This window comes from Triticum urartu, chromosome 7A, assembly GCF_056163025.1.
Source record: "Triticum urartu cultivar PI428250 chromosome 7A, HENAU_Tu73, whole genome shotgun sequence".
Lineage (NCBI taxonomy): Eukaryota > Viridiplantae > Streptophyta > Magnoliopsida > Poales > Poaceae > Triticum > Triticum urartu.
This window is the reverse complement of record NC_141879.1, coordinates 639,126,290-639,145,798: the sequence shown is the minus strand read 5'-3', so window position 1 is coordinate 639,145,798 and position 19,509 is coordinate 639,126,290. Positions and strand designations below refer to the sequence as shown.

The 19,509-nt window shown below is 44.2% G+C and overlaps 1 protein-coding gene across 1 annotated transcript; it reads left to right on the top strand.

Moving 5' to 3' along the window:
- The first annotated feature begins 16,471 nt into the window (after nt 1-16,471).
- Nucleotides 16,472-18,938, top strand: LOC147960942 (protein FAR1-RELATED SEQUENCE 5-like). Its single transcript, XM_087533597.1, has 4 exons — nt 16,472-18,481; nt 18,565-18,630; nt 18,717-18,812; nt 18,894-18,938. The coding sequence occupies exons 1-4, from the start codon at nt 16,472-16,474 to the stop codon at nt 18,936-18,938; spliced, it is 2,217 nt and encodes a 738-aa protein (XP_087389723.1).
- The last annotated feature ends 571 nt before the right edge of the window (nt 18,939-19,509 follow it).

The following is a 19,509-nucleotide window of genomic DNA, read 5'->3' as shown; positions in this document are numbered from 1 at the left end:
TTCTAGCATGAATAATAAACATTTATCATGATTATAAGGAAATAAATAATAACTTTATTATTGCCTCTAGGGCATATTTCCTTCAGTCTCCCACTTGCACTAGAGTCAATAATCTAGATTACACTGTAATGATTCTAACACCCATGGAGCCTTGGTGCTGATCATGTTTTGCTCGTGGAAGAGGCTTAGTCAATGTTTTGCTGATCCGTATGTATCTTGCAAATCTCTATGTCTCCCACCTAGACTAGATCCCGGATGGAATTGAAGCGTCTCTTGATGTGTTTGGTCCTTTTGTGAAATCTGGATTCCTTTGCCAAGGCAATTGCACCAGTATTGTCACAAAAGATTTTCATTGGACCTGATGCACTAGGTATGACACCTAGATCGGATATGAACTCCTTCATCCAGACTCCTTCGTTCGCTGCTTCCGAAGCAGCTATGTACTCCGCTTCACATGTAGATCCCGCTACGACGCTTTGTTTAGAACTGCACCAACTGACAGCTCCACCGTTTAATGTAAACACGTATCCGGTTTGGGATTTAGAATCGTCCGGATCAGTGTCAAAGCATGCATCAACGTAACCTTTTACGGTGAGCTCTTTGTCACCTCCATATACGAGAAACATATCCTTAGTCCTTTTCAGGTATTTCAGGATGTTCTTGACCGCTGTCCAGTGATCCACTCCTGGATTACTTTGGTACCTCCCCGCTAAACTTATAGCAAGGCACACATCAGGTCTGGTACACAGCATTGCATACATGATAGAGCCTATGGCTGATGCATAGGGAACATCTTTCATATTCTCTCTATCTTCTACAGTGGTCGGGCATTGAGTCTTACTCAACTTCACACCTTGTAACACAGGCAAGAATCCTTTCTTTGCTTGATCCATTTTGAATTTCTTCAAAATCTTGTCAAGGTATGTGCTTTGTGAAAGTCCAATTGAGCGTCTTGATCTATCTCTATAGATCTTAATGCCTAATATGTAAGCAGCTTCACCGAGGTCTTTCATTGAAAAACTTTTATTCAAGTATCCCTTTATGCTATCCAGAAATTCTATATCATTTCCAATCAGCAATATGTCATCCACATATAATATTAGAAATGCTACAGAGCTCCCACTCACTTTCTTGTAAATACATGCTTCTCCGAAAGTCTGTATAAAACCAAATGCTTTGATCACACTATCAAAGCGTTTATTCCAACTCCGAGATGCTTGCACCAGTCCATAAATGGATCGCTGGAGCTTGCACACTTTGTTAGCTCCCTTTGGATCGACAAAACCTTCCGGTTGCATCATATACAACTCTTCTTCTAGAAATCCATTCAGGAATGCAGTTTTGACATCCATCTGCCAAATTTCATAATCATAAAATGCGGCAATTGCTAACATGATTCGGACGGACTTAAGCATCACTACGGGTGAGAAGGTCTCATCGTAGTCAATCCCTTGAACTTGCCGAAAACCTTTTGCGACAAGTCGAGCTTTATAGACAGTAACATTACCATCAGCGTCAGTCTTCTTCTTAAATATCCATTTATTCTCAATTGCTTGCCGATCATCGGGCAAGTCAACCAAAGTCCTTACTTTGTTCTCATACATGGATCCCATCTCAGATTTCATGGCTTCAAGCCACTTTGCGGAATCTGGGCTCACCATCGCTTCTTCATAGTTCGTAGGTTCATCATGATCTAGTAGCATGATTTCCAGAACAGGATTACCGTACCACTCTGGTGCGGATCTTACTCTGGTTGATCTACGAGGTTCAGTAGTATCTTGATCTGAAGTTTCATGATCATTATCATTGGCTTCCTCACTAATTGGTGTAGGTGTCACTGAAACAGTTTTCTGTGATGTACTACTTTCCAGTAAGGGAGCAGGTACAGTTACCTCGTCAAGTTCTACTTTCCTCCCATCACTTCTTTCGAGAGAAACTCCTTCTCTAGAAAGGATCCATTCTTGGCAACGAATGTCTTGCCTTCGGATCTGTGATAGAAGGTGTACCCAACAGTTTCTTTTGGGTATCCTATGAAGACACATTTCTCCGATTTGGGTTCGAGCTTATCAGGTTGAAGCTTTTTCACATAAGCATCGCAGCCCCAAACTTTAAGAAACGACAACTTTGGTTTCTTGCCAAACCACAGTTCATAAGGCGTCGTCTCAACGGATTTTGATGGTGCCCTATTTAACGTGAATGCAGCCGTCTCTAGAGCATAACCCCAAAATGATAGCGGTAAATCAGTAAGAGACATCATAGATCGCACCATATCTAGTAAAGTACGATTACGACGTTCGGACACACCATTACGCTGTGGTGTTCCAGGTGGCGTGAGTTGCGAAACTATTCCACAGTTTTTCAAATGTACACCGAACTCGTAACTCAAATATTCTCCTCCACGATCAGATCGTAGAAACTTTATTTTCTTGTTACGATGATTTTCAACTTCACTCTGAAATTCTTTGAACTTTTCAAATGTTTCAGACTTATGTTTCATTAAGTAGATATATCCATATCTGCTTAAATCATCTGTGAAGGTGAGAAAATAACGATATCCGCCACGAGCCTCAATATTCATCGGACCACATACATCGGTATGTATGATTTCCAATAAATCTGTTGCTCTCTCCATAGCACCGGAGAACGGTGTTTTTGTCATCTTGCCCATGAGGCACGGTTCGCAAGTACCAAGTGATTCATAATCAAGTGGTTCCAAAAGTCCATCAGTATGGAGTTTCTTCATGCGCTTTATACCGATATGACCTAAACGACAGTGCCACAAATAAGTTGCACTTTCATTATCAACTCTGCATCTTTTGGCTTCAACATTATGAATATGTGTATTACTACTATTGAGATTCAATAAGAATAGACTACTCTTCAAGGGTGCATGACCATAAAAGATATTACTCATATAAATAGAACAACCATTATTCTCTGATTTAAATGAATAACCGTCTCGCATTAAACAAGATCCAGATATAATGTTCATGCTCAACGCTGGCACCAAATAACAATTATTTAGGTCTAATATTAATCCCGAAGGTAGATGTAGAGGTAGCGTGCCGACCGCGATCACATCAACTTTGGAACCGTTTCCCACGCGCATCGTCACCTCGTCCTTTGCCAGTGCCCGCTTATTCCGTAGTCCCTGTTTCGAGTTGCAAATATTAGCAACAGAACCAGTATCAAATACCCAGGTGCTACTGCGAGCTATAGTAAGGTACACATCAATAACATGTATATCACATATACCTTTGTTCACCTTGCCATCCTTCTTATCCGCCAAATACTTGGGGCAGTTCCGCTTCCAGTGACCAGTCTGCTTGCAGTAGAAGCACTCAGTTTCAGGCTTAGGTCCAGACTTGGGTTTCTTCTCTTGAGCAGCAACTTGCTTGCCGTTCTTCTTGAAGTTCCCCTTTTTCTTCCCTTTGCCCTTTTTCTTGAAACTAGTGGTTTTGTTAACCATCAACACTTGATGCTCCTTCTTGATTTCTACCTCCGCAGCTTTCAGCATTGCGAAGAGCTCGGGAATAGTCTTGTTCATCCCTTGCATATTATAGTTCATCACGAAGCTCTTGTAGCTTGGTGGCAGTGATTGGAGAATTCTGTCAATGACGCAATCATCCGGAAGATTAACTCCCAATTGAATAAAGTGATTATTATACCCAGACATTTTGAGTATATGCTCACTGACAGAACTGTTCTCCTCCATCTTGCAGCTATAGAACTTATTGGAGACTTCATATCTCTCAATCCGGGCATTTGCTTGAAATATTAACTTCAACTCCTGAAACATCTCATATGCTCCATGACGTTCAAAACGTCGTTGAAGTCCCGATTCTAAGCCGTAAAGCATGGCACACTGAACTATCGAGTAGTCATCAGCTTTGCTCTGCCAGACGTTCATAACATCTGGTGTTGCTCCAGCAGCAGGCCTGGCACCCAGCGGTGCTTCCAGGACGTAATTCTTCTGAGCAGCAATGAGGATAATCCTCAAGTTACGGACCCAGTCCGTGTAATTGCTACCATCATCTTTCAACTTTGCTTTCTCAAGGAACGCATTAAAATTCAACGGAACAACAGCACGAGCCATCTATCTACAATCAACATAAACAAGCAAGATACTATCAGGTACTAAGTTCATGATAAATTTAAGTTCAATTAATCATATTACTTAAGAACTCCCACTTAGATAGACATCCCTCTAATCTTCTAAGTGATTACGTGATCCAAATCAACTAAACCATGACCGATCATCACGTGAGATGGAGTAGTTTTCAATGGTGAACATCGTTTATGTTGATCATATCTACTATATGATTCACGCTCGACCTTTCGGTCTCCGTGTTCCGAGGCCATATCTGCATATGCTAGGCTCGTCAAGTTTAACCTGAGTATTCTGCGTGTGCAAAACTGGCTTGCACTCGTTGTAGATGGACGTAGAGCTTATCACACCCGATCATCACGTGGTGTCTGGGCACGACGAACTTTGGCAACGGTGCATACTCAGGGAGAACACTTCTTGATAATTTAGTGAGAGATCATCTTATAATGCTACCGTCAATCAAAGCAAGATAAGATGCATAAAAGATAAACATCACATGCAATCAATATAAGTGATATGATATGGCCATTATCATCTTGTGCTTGTGATCTCCATCTCCGAAGCACCGTCATGATCACCATCGTCACCGGCGCGACACCTTGATCTCCATCGTAGCATCGTTGTCGTCTCGCCAATCTTATGCTTCCACGACTATCACTACCGTTTAGTAATAAAGTAAAGCATTACATCGCGATTGCATTGCATACAATAAAGCGACAACCATATGGCTCCTGCCAGTTGCCGATAACTCAGTTACAAAACATGATCATCTCATACAATAAAATTCAGCATTATGCCTTGACCATATCACATCACAACATGCCCTGCAAAAACAAGTTAGACGTCCTCTACTTTGTTGTTGCAAGTTTTACGTGGCTGCTACGGGCTTAAGTAAGAACCAATCTCACCTACGCATCAAAACCACAACGATAGTTTGTCAAATAGACTCCGTTTTAACCTTCGCAAGGACCGGGCGTAGCCATACTTGGTTCAACTAAAGTTGGAGAGACAGTCGCCCGCAAGCCATCTCTGTGCAAAGCACGTCGAGGGAACCGGTCTCGCGTAAGCGTACGCGTAATGTTGGTCCGGGTCGTCTCGTCCAACAATGCTGCCGAACCAAAGTATGACATGCTGGTAGGCAGTATGACTTATATCGTCCACAACTCACTTGTGTTCTACTCGTGCATATAACATCAACATAAATAACCTAGGCTCGGATGCCACTGTTGGGTTTCGTAGTAATTTCAAAAATTTTCCTACGCACACGCAAGATCATGTGATGCATAGCAACGAGGGGGAGAGTGTTGTCTACGTACCCAACGCAGACCGACTGCGGAAGCGATGACGCGACGTAGAGGAAGTAGTCGTACGTCTTCATGATCCAACCGATCAAGTACCGAAACTACGGCACCTCCGAGTTCGAGCACACGTTCAGCTCGATGACGATCCCCGGACTTTGATCCAGCAAAGTGTCGGGGAAGAGTTCCATCAGCACGACGGCGTGGTGACGATCTTGATGTACTACAGCAGCAGGGCTTCGCCTAAACTCCGCTACAGTATTATCGAGGAATATGGTGGCAGGGGGCACCGCACACGGCTAAGGAATAGATCACGTGGATCAACTTGTGTGTCTAGAGGTGTCCCCTGCCTCCGTATATAAAGGAGCCAAGGGGGAGGGCTGGCCGGCCAAGGAGGGGAGGCGCAGGAGAGTCCTACTCCCTCTGGGAGTAGGATTCCCCCCCCCCCAATCCTAGTCCAACTAGGATTCCTCGGAGGGGAAGGGAGAGAGGGGGGCCGGCCACCTTCTCCTAGTCCTAATAGGACTAGGGGAGGGGGAAGGTGCGCAGCCACCTTGGGCTGCCCCTTTCTCCTTTCCACTAAGGCCCATGAAGGCCCATATGGCTCCCGGGGGGTTCCGGTAACCCTCCCGGTAATCCGGTAAAATCCCGATTTCACCCGGAACACTTCCGATATCCAAATATAGGCTTCCAATATATCAATCTTTACGTCTCGACCATTTCGAGACTCCTCGTCATGTCCGTGATCACATCCGGGACTCCGAACAACCTTCGGTACATCAAAATGCATAAACTCATAATATAACTGTCATCGTAACCTTAAGCGTGCGGAACCTATGGGTTCGAGAACAATGTAGACATGACCGAGACACGTCCCCGGTCATTAACCAATAGCGGGACCTGGATGCCCATATTGGCTCCTACATATTCTACGAAGATCTTTATCGGTCAGACCGCATAACAACATACGTTGTTCCCTTTGTCATCGGTATGTTACTTGCCCGAGATTCGATCGTCGGTATCCAATACCTAGTTCAATCTCGTTACCGGCAAGTCTCTTTACTCGTTCCGTAATACATCATCTCACAACTAACATATTAGTTGCAGTGCTTGCAAGGCTTATGTGATGTGCATTACCGAGAGGGCCCAGAGACCTCTCCGACAATCGGAGTGACAAATCCTAATCTCGAAATACGCCAACCCAACATCTACCTTTGGAGACACCTATAATGCTCCTTTATAATCACCCAGTTACGTTGTGACGTTTGGTAGCACCCAAAGTGTTCCTCCGGCAAACGGGAGTTGCATAATCTCATAGTCATAGGAACATGTATAAGTCATGAAGAAAAGCAATAGCAACATACTAAACGATCGTGTGCTAAGCTAATGGAATGGGTCATGTCAATCAGATCATTCAACTAATGATGTGACCTCGTTAATCAAATAACAACTCATTGTTCATGGTTAGGAAACATAACCATCTTTGATTAACGAGCTAGTCAAGTAGAGGCATACCAGTGACACTTTGTTTGTCTATGTATTCACACATGTATTATGTTTCCGGTTAATACAATTCTAGCATGAATAATAAACATTTATCATGATTATAAGGAAATAAATAATAACTTTATTATTGCCTCTAGGCCATATTTCCTTCATTTATAGCAACCCCTCGGTATTTGATACTGGTTCAGTTGCTAAGAGTAGTAACTCGAAATAGGAGTTGCAAAATAAACGAAGACTAGTTAAGGGTGAAGTGACGATGTGTGTTGGAAGTGGTTCCAAGATTGATATGATCATCATTGCACACTCCCTATACTTTCAGGATTAGTGTTGAACCTAAATAAATGTTAATTGGTGTTTGCGTTGAGCATAAATATGATTGGATCATGTTTATTGCAATACGGTTATTCATGTAAGTTAGAGAATAATTGTTGTTTTGTTTACATGAATAAAACCTTCTATGGTCATACACCCAATGAAAATGGTTTGTTGGATATCGATCGTGGTGATACACATTTTCATAATATTGAAGCCAAAAGATGCAAAGTTAATAATGATAGTGCAACTTATTTGTGGCACTGCCGTTTAGGTCATATTGGTGTAAAGCGCATGAAGAAAATCCATGCTGATGGGCTTTTGGAATCACTTGATTATGAATCAGTTGATGCTTGCGAACCATGCCTCATGGACAAGATGACTAAGACTCCGTTCTCCGAAACAATGGAGCGAGCAACAGATTTGTTGGAAATCATACATACTGATGTATGTGGTCCGATGAATATTGAGGCTAGCGACATGTATCTTTATTTTCTGATCTTCATAGATGATCTGAGCAGATATGAGTATATCTACTTGATGAAACATAAGTCTGAAACATTTGAAAAGTTCAAAAACTTCAGAGTGAAGTGGAAAATCATCGTGACAAGAAAATAAAGTTTCTACGATCTGATCGCAGAGACAAATATTTGAGTTGCGAGTTTGGCCGTCAGTCAAAACAATGTGAAATTGTTTCATTACTCACGCCACCTGGAACACCATAGTGTAATGGTGTGTCCGAACGTCGTAACCGTGCTTTATTAGATATGGTGCGATCTATGATGTCTCTTACCGATTACCACTATCGTTTTGGGGTTATGCATTAGAGACAGCTACATTCACGTTAAATAGGGCACCATCTAAATCCGTTGAGACGGCACCGTATGAACTGTGGTTTGGCGAGAAACCTAAGCTGTCGTTTCTTAAAGTTTGGGACTACGATGCTTATGTGAAAAAGTTTCAACATAATAAGCTTGAACCCAAATCGGAGAAGTAAATCTTCATAGGATGCCCAAAAGAAAATGTTGGGTACACCTTCTATCACAGATCCGAAGGCAAGATATTCATTGCTGAGAATGGATCCTTTCTAGAGAAGGAGTTTCTCTCGAAAGAAGTGAGTAGGAGGAAAGTAGAACTTGATGAGGTAACTGTACCTTCTCCCTTATTGGAAAGTAGTATATCACAGAAACCGGTTTCTGTGACACCTATACCAATCAGTGAGGAAGCTAATGATAATGATCACGAAACTTCAGATCAAGTTACTACCGAACCTTGTAGATCAACCAGAGTAAGATCTGCACCAGAGTGGTACAGTAATCCTGTTCTGGAAGTCATGCTACTAGATCATGATGAACCTACGAACTATGAAGAAGCGATGGTGAGCCCAGATTCCGCAAAATGGCTAGAAGCCGTGAAATCTGAGATGAGATCCATGTATGAGAACAAAGTATGGACTTTGGTTGACTTGCCCGTTGATCGGCAAGCAATTGAGAATAAATGGATCTTCAAGAAGGAGACTGACGCTGACGGTAATGTTACTGTCTACAAAGCTCGACTTGTTGCGAAAGGTTTTCGACAAGTTCAAGGGATTGACTACGATGAGACCTTCTCACCCATAGCGATGCTTAAGTTTGTCCGAATCATATTAGAGATTGCCGCATTTTATGATTATGAAATTTGGCAGATGGATGTCAAAACTGCATTCCTGAATGGATTTCTGGAAGAAGAGTTGTATATGATGCAACCGGAAGGTTTTTTCGATCCAAAGGGAGCTAACAAAATATGCAAGCTCCAGCAATCCATCTATGGACTGGTGCAAGCATCTTGGAGTTGGAATATACGCTTTGATAACTTGATCAAAGCATATAGTTTTATACAGACTTGCGGTGAAGGCTGTATTTACAAGAAAGTGAGTGGGAGCACTACAACATTTCTGATAAGTATATGTGAATGACATATTGTTGATCGGAGATAATGTAGAATTATTCTGCAAAGCATAAAGGAGTGTTTGAAAGGAGTTTTTCAAAGAAAGACCTCGGTGAAGATGCTTACATATTGAGCATCAAGATCTATAGAGATAGATCAAGACGCTTGATAAGTTTTTCAATGAGTACATACCTTGACAAGATTTTGAAGTAGTTCAAAATGGAACAGTCAGAAAGAGTTCTTGCCTGTGTTACAAGGTGTGAAACTGAGTAAGACTCAAAACCCGACCACGGCAGAAGATATGGAGAGAATGAAAGTCATTCCCTATGCCTCAGCCATAGGTTCTATAAATTATGCCATGCTGTGTACCAGACCTATTGTATACCCTGCCCTGTGTTTGGCAAGGGAGTACAATAGTGATCTAGGAGTAGATCACTGGACATTGGTCAAAATTATCCTTAGTGGAATAAGGATATGTTTCTCGATTATGGAGGTGACAAAAGGTTCGTCGTAAAGGGTTATGTCGATGCAAGTTTTGACACTGATCCAGATGACTCAAAGTCTCAATCTGGATACATATTTAAAGTGGGAGCAATTAGCTAGAGTAGCTCCGTGCAGAGCATTGTTGACATAGAAATTTGCAAAATACATACGGATCTGAATGTAGCAGACCCGTTGACTAAACTTCCCTCACAAGCAAAACATGATCACACCTTAGTACTCTTTGGGTATTAATCACATAGCGATGTGAACTAGATTATTGACTCTAGTAAACCCTTTGGGTGTTGGTCACATGACGATGTGAACTATGGGTGTTAATCACATGGTGATGTGAATTATTGATGTTAAATCACATGGCGATGTGAACTAGATTATTGAGTCTAGTGCAAGTGGGAGACTGAAGGAAATATGCCCTAGAGGCAATAATAAAGTTATTATTTATTTCCTTATATCATGATAAATGTTTATTATTCATGCTAAAATTGTATTAACCGGAAACATAATACATGTGTGAATACATAGACAAACATAAGTGTCACTAGTATGCCTCTACTTGACTAGCTCGTTGATCAAAGATGGTTATGTTTCCTAACCATAGACATGAGTTGTCATTTGATTAATGGGATCACATCATTAGGAGAATGATGTGATTGACTTGACCCATCCCGTTAGCTTAGCACTTGATCGTTTAGTTTGTTGCTATTGCTTTCTTCATAACTTATACATGTTCCTATGACTATGAGATTATGCAACTCCCGTTTACCGGAGAAACACTTTGTGTGCTACCAAACGTCACAACGTAACTGGGTGATTATAAAGGTGCTCTACAGGTGTCTCCGAAGGTACATGTTGGGTTGGCGTATTTTGAGATTAGGATTTGTCACTCCGATTGTCGGAGAGGTATCTCTGGGCCCTCTCGGTAATGCACATCACATAAGCCTTGCAAGCATTGCAACTAATGAGTTAGTTGTGAGATGATGTATTACGGAACAAGTAAAGAGACTTGCCGGTAACGAGATTGAATTAGGTATTGGAATACCGACGATCGAATCTCGGGCAAGTAACATACCGATGACAAAGGGAACAACATATGTTGTTATGCGGTCTGACCGATAAAGATCTTCGTAGAATATGTAGGAGCCAATATGAGCATCCAGGTTCCGCTATTGGTTATTGACCGGAGACGTGTCTTGGTCATGTCTACATTGTTCTTGAACCCGTAGGGTCCGCACGCTTAAAGTTCGGTGATGATCGTAATTAGGGTTTTTGTGTTTTGATGTACCGAAGGTTGTTCGGAGTCCTGGATGTGATCACGGACATGACGAGGAGTCTCGAAATGGTCGAGACATAAAGATTGATATATTGGAAGCCTATATTTGGATATCGGAATCGTTCCGGGTGAAATCGGGATTTTACCGGAGTACCGGGGGGTTACCGGAACCCCCCGGGGTTAATGGGCCTACATGGGCCCTAAGGGAGAAGAGGAGGGCCGGCCAGGGCAGGCTGCGTGCCCCTCCCCCCTAGTTCGATTAGGACAAGGAAGGGGGGGGGACACCCCCCTTTGCTCTTTCCCCCTTCCCCTTTCCTTCTCCAACAAGGCAAGAGGGGGGAGTCCTACTCCCGGTGGGAGTAGGACTCCTGCAGGCGCACCCCTAGGGGCCGGCCGCACCTCCCCCTCCCTCCTTTATATACGGGGGCAGGGGGCACCCCAGGACACACAAGTTAATCTTCGTGATCGTTCCTTAGCCGTGTGCAGTGCCCCCTTCCACCATATTTCACCTCGGTCTTATCGTAGCAGTGCTTAGGCGAAGCCCTGCGTCAGTAGAACATCATCACCGTCATCACACCGTCGTGCTGACGAAACTCTCCCTCAACACTCGGCTGGATCGGAGCTCGAGGGACGTCACCGAGTTGAACGTGTGTAGAACTCGGAGGTGCCGTACGTTCGGTACTTGGATCGGTCGGATCGGGAAGATGTACGACTACTTCCTCTACGTTGTGTTAACGCTTCCGCTTTCGGTCTACGAGGGTATGTGGACACACTCTCCCCTCTCATTGCTATGCATCACCATGATCCTGTGTGTGCATAGGAAAATTTTGAAATTACTACGTTCCCCAACACTCATGTCATTATAATGAGGGAGAGATAGATAGATAGAGAGGAATGGGATAAAAGGTGCTCGGAAAAATAAAAAAGAGTGCACACATACGATCATGCAAGGTTTGGGCAATGAAAATTAAGAATCTCGTTTCAATATACTAAGAGGAAGAGATAGACATAGAGGGATGGGAGAAAAATGCCCCGTGAGTGCACGCAAGGTTCGGGCAATGAAAAATTAAGGTTCACGTGCAATGTTTGGGAGTACATGATTGCCGGGCGAATCCGGCCAATACACACCTACATCTGTCTCTAGACCAATACACACACAAAGGGGGGAGGGAGAGAGAGAGAGAGAGATGTTGGGAGTACATGATTGCCGGGCACGGTGATAGACCATCAAATGGAGTTGCTTGATAAAGAATCATGCTCAGAAGGAGTGTAATATTTATGGTGACATCCGCCAAACCCTTCAAGGTCTCCCTTCCCCTCCTCTGGCGCCCCCGCGGGTGGTAGGGGAGGAACCCTAGCCGCCGGCGCATCTCCACTTCCCCTCCCCTCTCCCCCCTCCCGCCGCCGCCAGAGGGCGCGCCCGGGCGAAGCCCGGCCTGCGCCGGCGGCGGCGGGGAATCTCACCCCCTTATGACCGGTCAAATAAAAGAATGCACACATATGATTGTGCAATGTTTGGGTAATGAAAATAAAGGATCATGTCATTATAATGAGAGGAAGAGGTAGAGAAAGGGATCGGTAAAAGGTTCCCAATCAAACATAAAGAGTGCACCCATACAATGTGCAAGGTTGGACAATGAAAAATAAAGGTTCCTGTGTAAAGATTGAGCAATAATCCTAATCTGTCTATCATTTTTTTAAACAGGTTCTTTTGCCTCATACATTAAATAATCAGAAGAGAATTGCCCTGTTAATTAACAGAAAACCGAGCGAAAATTGTCACAATCCACTGAACGACACACACACAAGATACCAAACACACACCTTTATAAAGAGTGCCTTGTCGAGTTAGCGCACACACGTCATCGTCATCACCTCTCCCCAAGCACATGTTATCGATGCCCCTAATCTCTGAGCTAGCGACTCTGACTACGTTGTAGACGAATGTCGACTCAACCCTCACCGCAGAAGCCATGCAGAAACACATGAAGATTCATGCCAGAACTTAGTCTCCTGCACCGAGGGCAGCGCAGCTTCGCCTCTGAAGGATCTGCGTGCACTGCCCCCTCGTGTCTCCGTCGTGGCCCACGCGACCACGCCGCCCCTCCTGCCGCTAGGCCGACGAAGCCGTCCCTTGTCGTTGCTAGCTCGACGACGCCACCGCTCAGCTGAGCAGGCCCACGCCGCTCGTGCGCCTCACAGAAGGGAGAACTAGGCCCCGCCGCCGCGCGAGCTTTGCCCGAGGACGCCCTTTGGCGGCGGCAATTGGGGGGGGGGGGGGGGTGGGGGAGTGTTGGGCAGCGGCCCCTAGGGTATCTCCCGGGCCGCCCACGGGACACGGGAGGCGTTCACCGGTTTAATCAGTCTATCATTAAACCAAACACATTGGCGGAGGTCCGAATGCCTACAATCCACCCCAGCTCTGCTTCCTATTTGTGGGAATTCGGACGCATCTATCTTTTGCCTCGGCGTTGGATATAGTTCAGAAGTTTTGGGGCGGTTTGGTGCACGACGTTGAGTTGCCCGAATGTTGCTAAGCTAAGTTTTTTTTAGCATTGTCTAGCTTGTAGGTCTGAGTAAATAGGAATGCCTTTTTTTGCATGATAATATGTGTCTCATTTATATAGAATGAAGATTAACTTACAAGCCACATAAGCACCGACCATACATAACTAAAAAGATAGGAAAATCATATGCAAAGTAGCAGCGCCTGTCCCTTTTCTTCGACACCACCGAAGCGGCCACCAAAAGATAAAAGGACAGATCACCTCTGCACCCAAGCTCGATGCGGAATGTCTTTGCTAACTACCCGACCATGTGAAACCAATGTTCCTTTTTTCTTGTACTGTATGAGAGTGTTGTAAAAAGATAGTGGCTATTTTACCATAGGTGATATGCGAAATGCATAAACGCTAAGCATATATTTTGCAGAGCTCTAAGCCTAGATATTCAGTCACAAAATTCAATGCAGAACGCCAAGCTACGAACAAGTAGTCTGAATATTTACATAATTGTTACTTATACACTAAAGCTCTCTCCCTGAATTTATTCTAACTAAAATAAAATGTATGAATTTTGTCAAAATTTCTTGACATGTAAAGAGTAAAGACAGAAGCAGCTATACCTAAAATACACACACTAAAGAAAGCATGCTAATTAAGTTTTTTAATTGAAATTTGCACAATGAAATTGTTCGCCAACTCCAACCATCTCGCTCTAGAGCTACCAAATCCACATAAGAAAGATTAAACTGCATAGTACATGGAAGCAAAGATGGAGCTCCAAAAAAAAAATCCCATGATGATACCAACCACACGGGCGTGTGCAGCAGAATATGGAGACAAGCCAGTTTGTAGGCCTCCAGCTTTACAGGAATTCCATAACACTTCTTCATACATCTTTTTTTAGATGAACGCTTCATATAATTGAATAACAAAAGTATTTTTTATAATGGACTAAATCGGTATCTCATGAAACCAAGTGTTCAGCCCGACAGATAGCAGCTCTTAGATGGAAACTAACACAAACATAAGAAAGGTCATCACGAGCAGCAACAAATTAAAGAAGAATAGAGATGGGAGGAACGCCAAGCATCAGGACGCCAAGCTCTCCGAGCAAACAGCCGCATTCCCCGTCGAGGACCTCATCATGCCTGCCGGAGCAGCCCACCCGGCACACAGCAGAGGGGCGGCGGGGCAGGAATGAGGAAGCTCTGGCCTCACGAATCTAACCACCAAATTAATGGGGAAAAAGGCAGCACCCAATTCTACAATAATCACATCGTCAGCAATTGCATGTGATGCTATAGACAGGGGCATGGGTCACATATTTCTCACCTGGGAAGTGGATCATCGATCGCGTGCAAATGCACCACCCGGATGTCGAGGCACTCGTAGGAGCAGAGCATGGTGATGCCAACGTCAGAGTAGAGGACCCGGAGTCCCTGAGGACGAGGTGCTGCTGCTGCTCCGCTGTGGAGAGTTGGGCTGGCCTCCCTGCGACGCCGTCGTCCACTCGTCGAGCTCCGGACGCGTGTGGTGCGAACGAGGCAGCCCCTCCTCGGTCGGATCCCGTCCACCTCCGGCTGGTGGTGGTGCGGGGAAGAGAGCATCACGATGGGAGGGAGAGCTTGCAGGAGAGGAGAGAAAGAGAGGGGCCGAAGGAGGGACACGACGCATCGCACAAGGACGGGGCACACGACGACGGGCAGATGGCGTGTGTGGCCACCGCACGCCGTCCAGTTGGGGAGGTTGGCCATCGTCGAAGTGGAGCGCCAAGGCTAGCACCAGTGAGAGGAAGGTAGAGGTGGGGGAGATCAGTTGCCAGCTAGAGAGCTGAAGGAGGGCCCAGTGTGGCGACCACGAGCACCGGAAGTAAGAAGAGCACAAGCCCGCGCTAGCGGAGGATCTTGGCCGCATCTGGGCAAGCTTGAGGTCACCGACTAGATCCCATCGCGGAGGGTGTTCTTGGTGGAGAAGGGGGAGGTCGCGACGGCATCAGAGGGAGGCACCCCGTGCTCAATGTCACCGGATCTGACCAGGGGAGTGAAGGATGCAATGGTGGTGACGACGAAATTGGGAGGCCGGAAGGCCGGCAACGCATCCTCGTCCTCCTCCTCGTTCGGCAGAGGGTCTCGGGAAGAGGTTGGTCGCCGGAGGGCGGGGATGGGGCGGTAGCCATCGGAGAGGAGTGCTGGAAGCCGGGCACAGATTCTCTGCCTTGGCATGGCAAAGGCTGCCTCTACCTTACCCCTCACGAATGCCCTCCCTTTCTGATCGCACGGCTGCTGAGCGAGCTGCCTCTCTATGTGCACATCAACCAGCCCAAACTGAAACAAAGCCAGCCCGTATTTACCCAAAGAAGGCCCAGCTAGAGGGGAGCGTGGAGGAGGGAAAGCGAGAGGATTTTGGCGGGTGAGCAGCCGCCAGATGCGATTTTTGGCGGGGGCGCGGGCGTCTAGCGCAGGATCTCATCTCAGTTAGGCGTTCGTCGGGGTGCCTGGACGCCTCGCCGGCTAGGCCGTCCTAGTTGAGCGTCGAAGCAGATCAAAGCTGCTCGACTTCACTCTACTTCAGGTTCGTGTCCATCTTCGATTTCAAGAAACAGAGACTGCCTAGTATTTTAGGTTTGTGTCCGAGCCGCCCTGGAATTGCTATTTCTCTGAAATATTCACTCTTTCGCTGCCTAGTATGATTTTGATTTATTCGTTCAGTTATGCTAAAGAAATCTGCACAATTTCACTTGTAATTGTCTGAAATATTCAGTCTATTTGTTCATAATATGTGCAGTATACATCTGAGTTCTTCCCTTCCAGTTAAGATTCAATGGCACAATCTAACAAGTAAGTTAGACTTTCCATGGAAAAAAATTATTTGCTTGCAACCAGATCTGTAGCAACAAAGATTAATTAATTTTTGTGTAGGGAGAATGAGAATCCTATTTGGTTACCTCAAGTTGGTCTGAAATTCAGAAACTTAGATGATGCTTGGTTGTTCTGGGTAAACTATGGAGGTCGTGCGGGTTTTGAGGTCAGAAAAAGGTATAAAAAATATGAGTAAATTTGACGGGAAAGCAACATCATGTAGATATGTGTGTGCCAAGGAGGGTTTTCGAGCACACGACAAGAGGGATCATATCACAAAGAATCCTCGAGCTCAAACAAGAACAAATTGTGAAGTTCGGATGACACTTTCATTGGATCGAGTGGCAGGGAATTATGAAGTGGTTGATGTAATGCTTGTACACAATCATGGTCTTTACTTGCCACAAACATTCCATTTGATGTTATCACAAAGGAAGATTTCAGAAGTTCAAGCTTTTGAAATTGTGATAGCCAATGATTCTGGAATTAGGCCAAAAGCTTCACATGAGCTAGCTAGTCGCCGAGTTGGAGGACCAATGAATCTCACCTACACTCCTCGTGATCTAAAAAATCACTTGCAGGGCAGGCGCCAGAGAGAGTTGGCATATGGACAGGCAGGAAGCATGTTGAAGTATTTTCAAGACAAGATCGCCGAGAATCCTTCTTACCAATATGCTTTGCAATTGGATTGTGAGGAGAATATAAGCAATATATTCTGGGCTGATGCTAAGATGGTCATTGATTATGCACACTTTGGCGATGTTGTCACATTTGATACTACATTTGGCACAAACAAAGAATATAGGCCTTTTGGGGTTTTTGTCGGACTGAATCAGTTCAGGGAGACCATTATTTTTGGTGCTGCTCTTATGTTTGATGAAACATTTGCCTCTTTCCAATGGCTATTTAAGGCTTTTCTAGCTGCACACAATGGAAAACAACCTAGAGCTATATTTACTGACCAAGACACTGCAATGGGAAATGCTGTCGGGGAGGTATTCACAGAAGCATGGCATGGATTATGTACCTTTCACATAATGCAAAATGCTGTGAAGCACTTATGCAATAGCAAAGCTGATGACTCACATTCTCCAAAAGATAAAAATGGGACAGATGAAGAAGAAGAAGAAGAACCACACATTCTCTCAGATTTTAGTGCTTGCATGTATAACATTGAGGACACGACGGCCTTTGAAGAAGCATTTTACATCATGAGAAATAAGGTGGACGAAAAGAAGATGTCATGGCTGGATAGCATCTACAAGTTCAAGGAAAAATGGGCTGAATGTTACATGAGAGATGTCTTCACATTGGGTATGAGAAGCACACAATTAAGTGAGAGTTTCAATAGTGACTTGAAAAAACATTTAAAATCAGATTTTGACATCATTCGGTTCTTGAAGCATTTCGAAAGGGCGGTGCAAGGAAAAAGAAACAAGGAACTAGATGCAGAATTTGAAGCTAGGAAAAAGTTACCTAGAATAAGCATGAAGACACCCATGCTATTGCAAGCAAGCAAACTTTACACACCCACAATATTTGAAGCATTTCAAGCTGAATATGAAAGATCCATGGCTGCATGCACTAGAGCATTGGATGGAAATAACACATATTCTGTTGCAATTGTGAGGGCTGATGGTGATTTATGTTCTGAACTAGAGCGCATTGTTGTTGGTGATTCTTTGGAGAAAACATCTTCATGTAGTTGTGGGCAGTTTCAAAGGACTGGAATATTGTGTGGCCATGCATTAAAAGTTCTTGACTTGATGAATATCAAGCTGTTGCCAAACCATTACATTCTAAAGAGATGGACAAGGGAAGCAAGATATGGAACTATACAAGACAACAAAGGAATTAGCATCGTTGAAAATCCAAAAATGGATGCTATGCTCCGATATAAGTCTTGGTCTCACACATTCCTAAATTTGGCATATCAAGCCACAAGCTCTCCAGAATGTTGCATATTGGTGGACAACACACTATATTGCCTCCAGAAGCAACTTCAAGGCAAACTTAGTGCATCTACAAGTATTTTGAGTGATTCATATCATGTCCAACATGTTGTTCCACAAGATGAAGGTTTGCTTAGTGCTGCACGCTTAAAGAAAAAGGAGGTTAAAGAAAAAACTTCAAAGAGGCGTGGCAGTTGGCTCGAGAGGATGCGCAAGTTCAAAAGGAAAAAGCAAACTAAATCTAGCGTATGTTGATGAAAACCATTGCAATATAGAGTTCGTATTCATTATTACTACATGCTAAATAACAAAGTTGATTTTTTATCTAGAAAAAGAAGAATGGTGGTGGTGGTGTGAAAAGTCAAGTACCAATGGATGTCCCTCATAAATCTAGCGTCTGTTGCTGAAAGCCCTTGTAATTGTGAGTATTTAATTTGTTCCTTACTATATGCTAAATAACTACGTTGATTGCTTTGTGCAGCAACATGAGAATGGTGGTGGTGTAGGCTCTCAAGTACCAATGGGTGTTTCTCATAAGGACGGCAATGCCTTCACCAGCTATACAAATTTGCTAATGGTATTTCCAAATTTCTCAGTTTCATCTTCTCTAAACTAGTTTCAATATTGCCATGTTTTAAGCATGCCTTTCCCTTTGCAGGGTTTTAGTGAAACTGATGATATGTCCTTTCAAGGTCTTCTTTAGAGCTCTAGAAACAAGAGAATTGCAGTGCTGCAGAGCAAGTGAAATGTTTTGGTCTTTTTGGGTGAATGTGTGCCAAAACTGAATTCTGTAACGTAGGTGTGCCAAAACTGAATGTGTGGCAAAACTCAAGTGAAATTCAAAAGAAAATCTGTGCTGATTGATGGCTTTTGGAATGTATTATTTTGGATATATAGACTGTCCAAAATACTCAAGTGAAATGTTTGTTTAATTATGATTGTACTGTACTGCAGTGCCAAAACTTAATTCTGTCTATACGTGTGTATGTACTTAACTGAATCTTCTCTGTATTTGTTCCTGTATTGAACCAGAGTTCATTTCTGAACCTGAATCGCTGCACTTCTCCTCTCTCTGGCGAGCTGGGCTTGTTTCCTCCCGAACTGGGCCTTAGTTGGGCCAAGGAATCACATGGTTCGCAAGCTGTACGTAGAGAGAGGCAGCTCGCTCAACATCCATTGGATCAGAAAGGGAGGGCATCCATGAGGGGAAAGGTAGAGGCAGCCTTTGCCATGGCAAGTCAGAGAATCTGCGCCCCTGGAAGCCATGGCGAGCC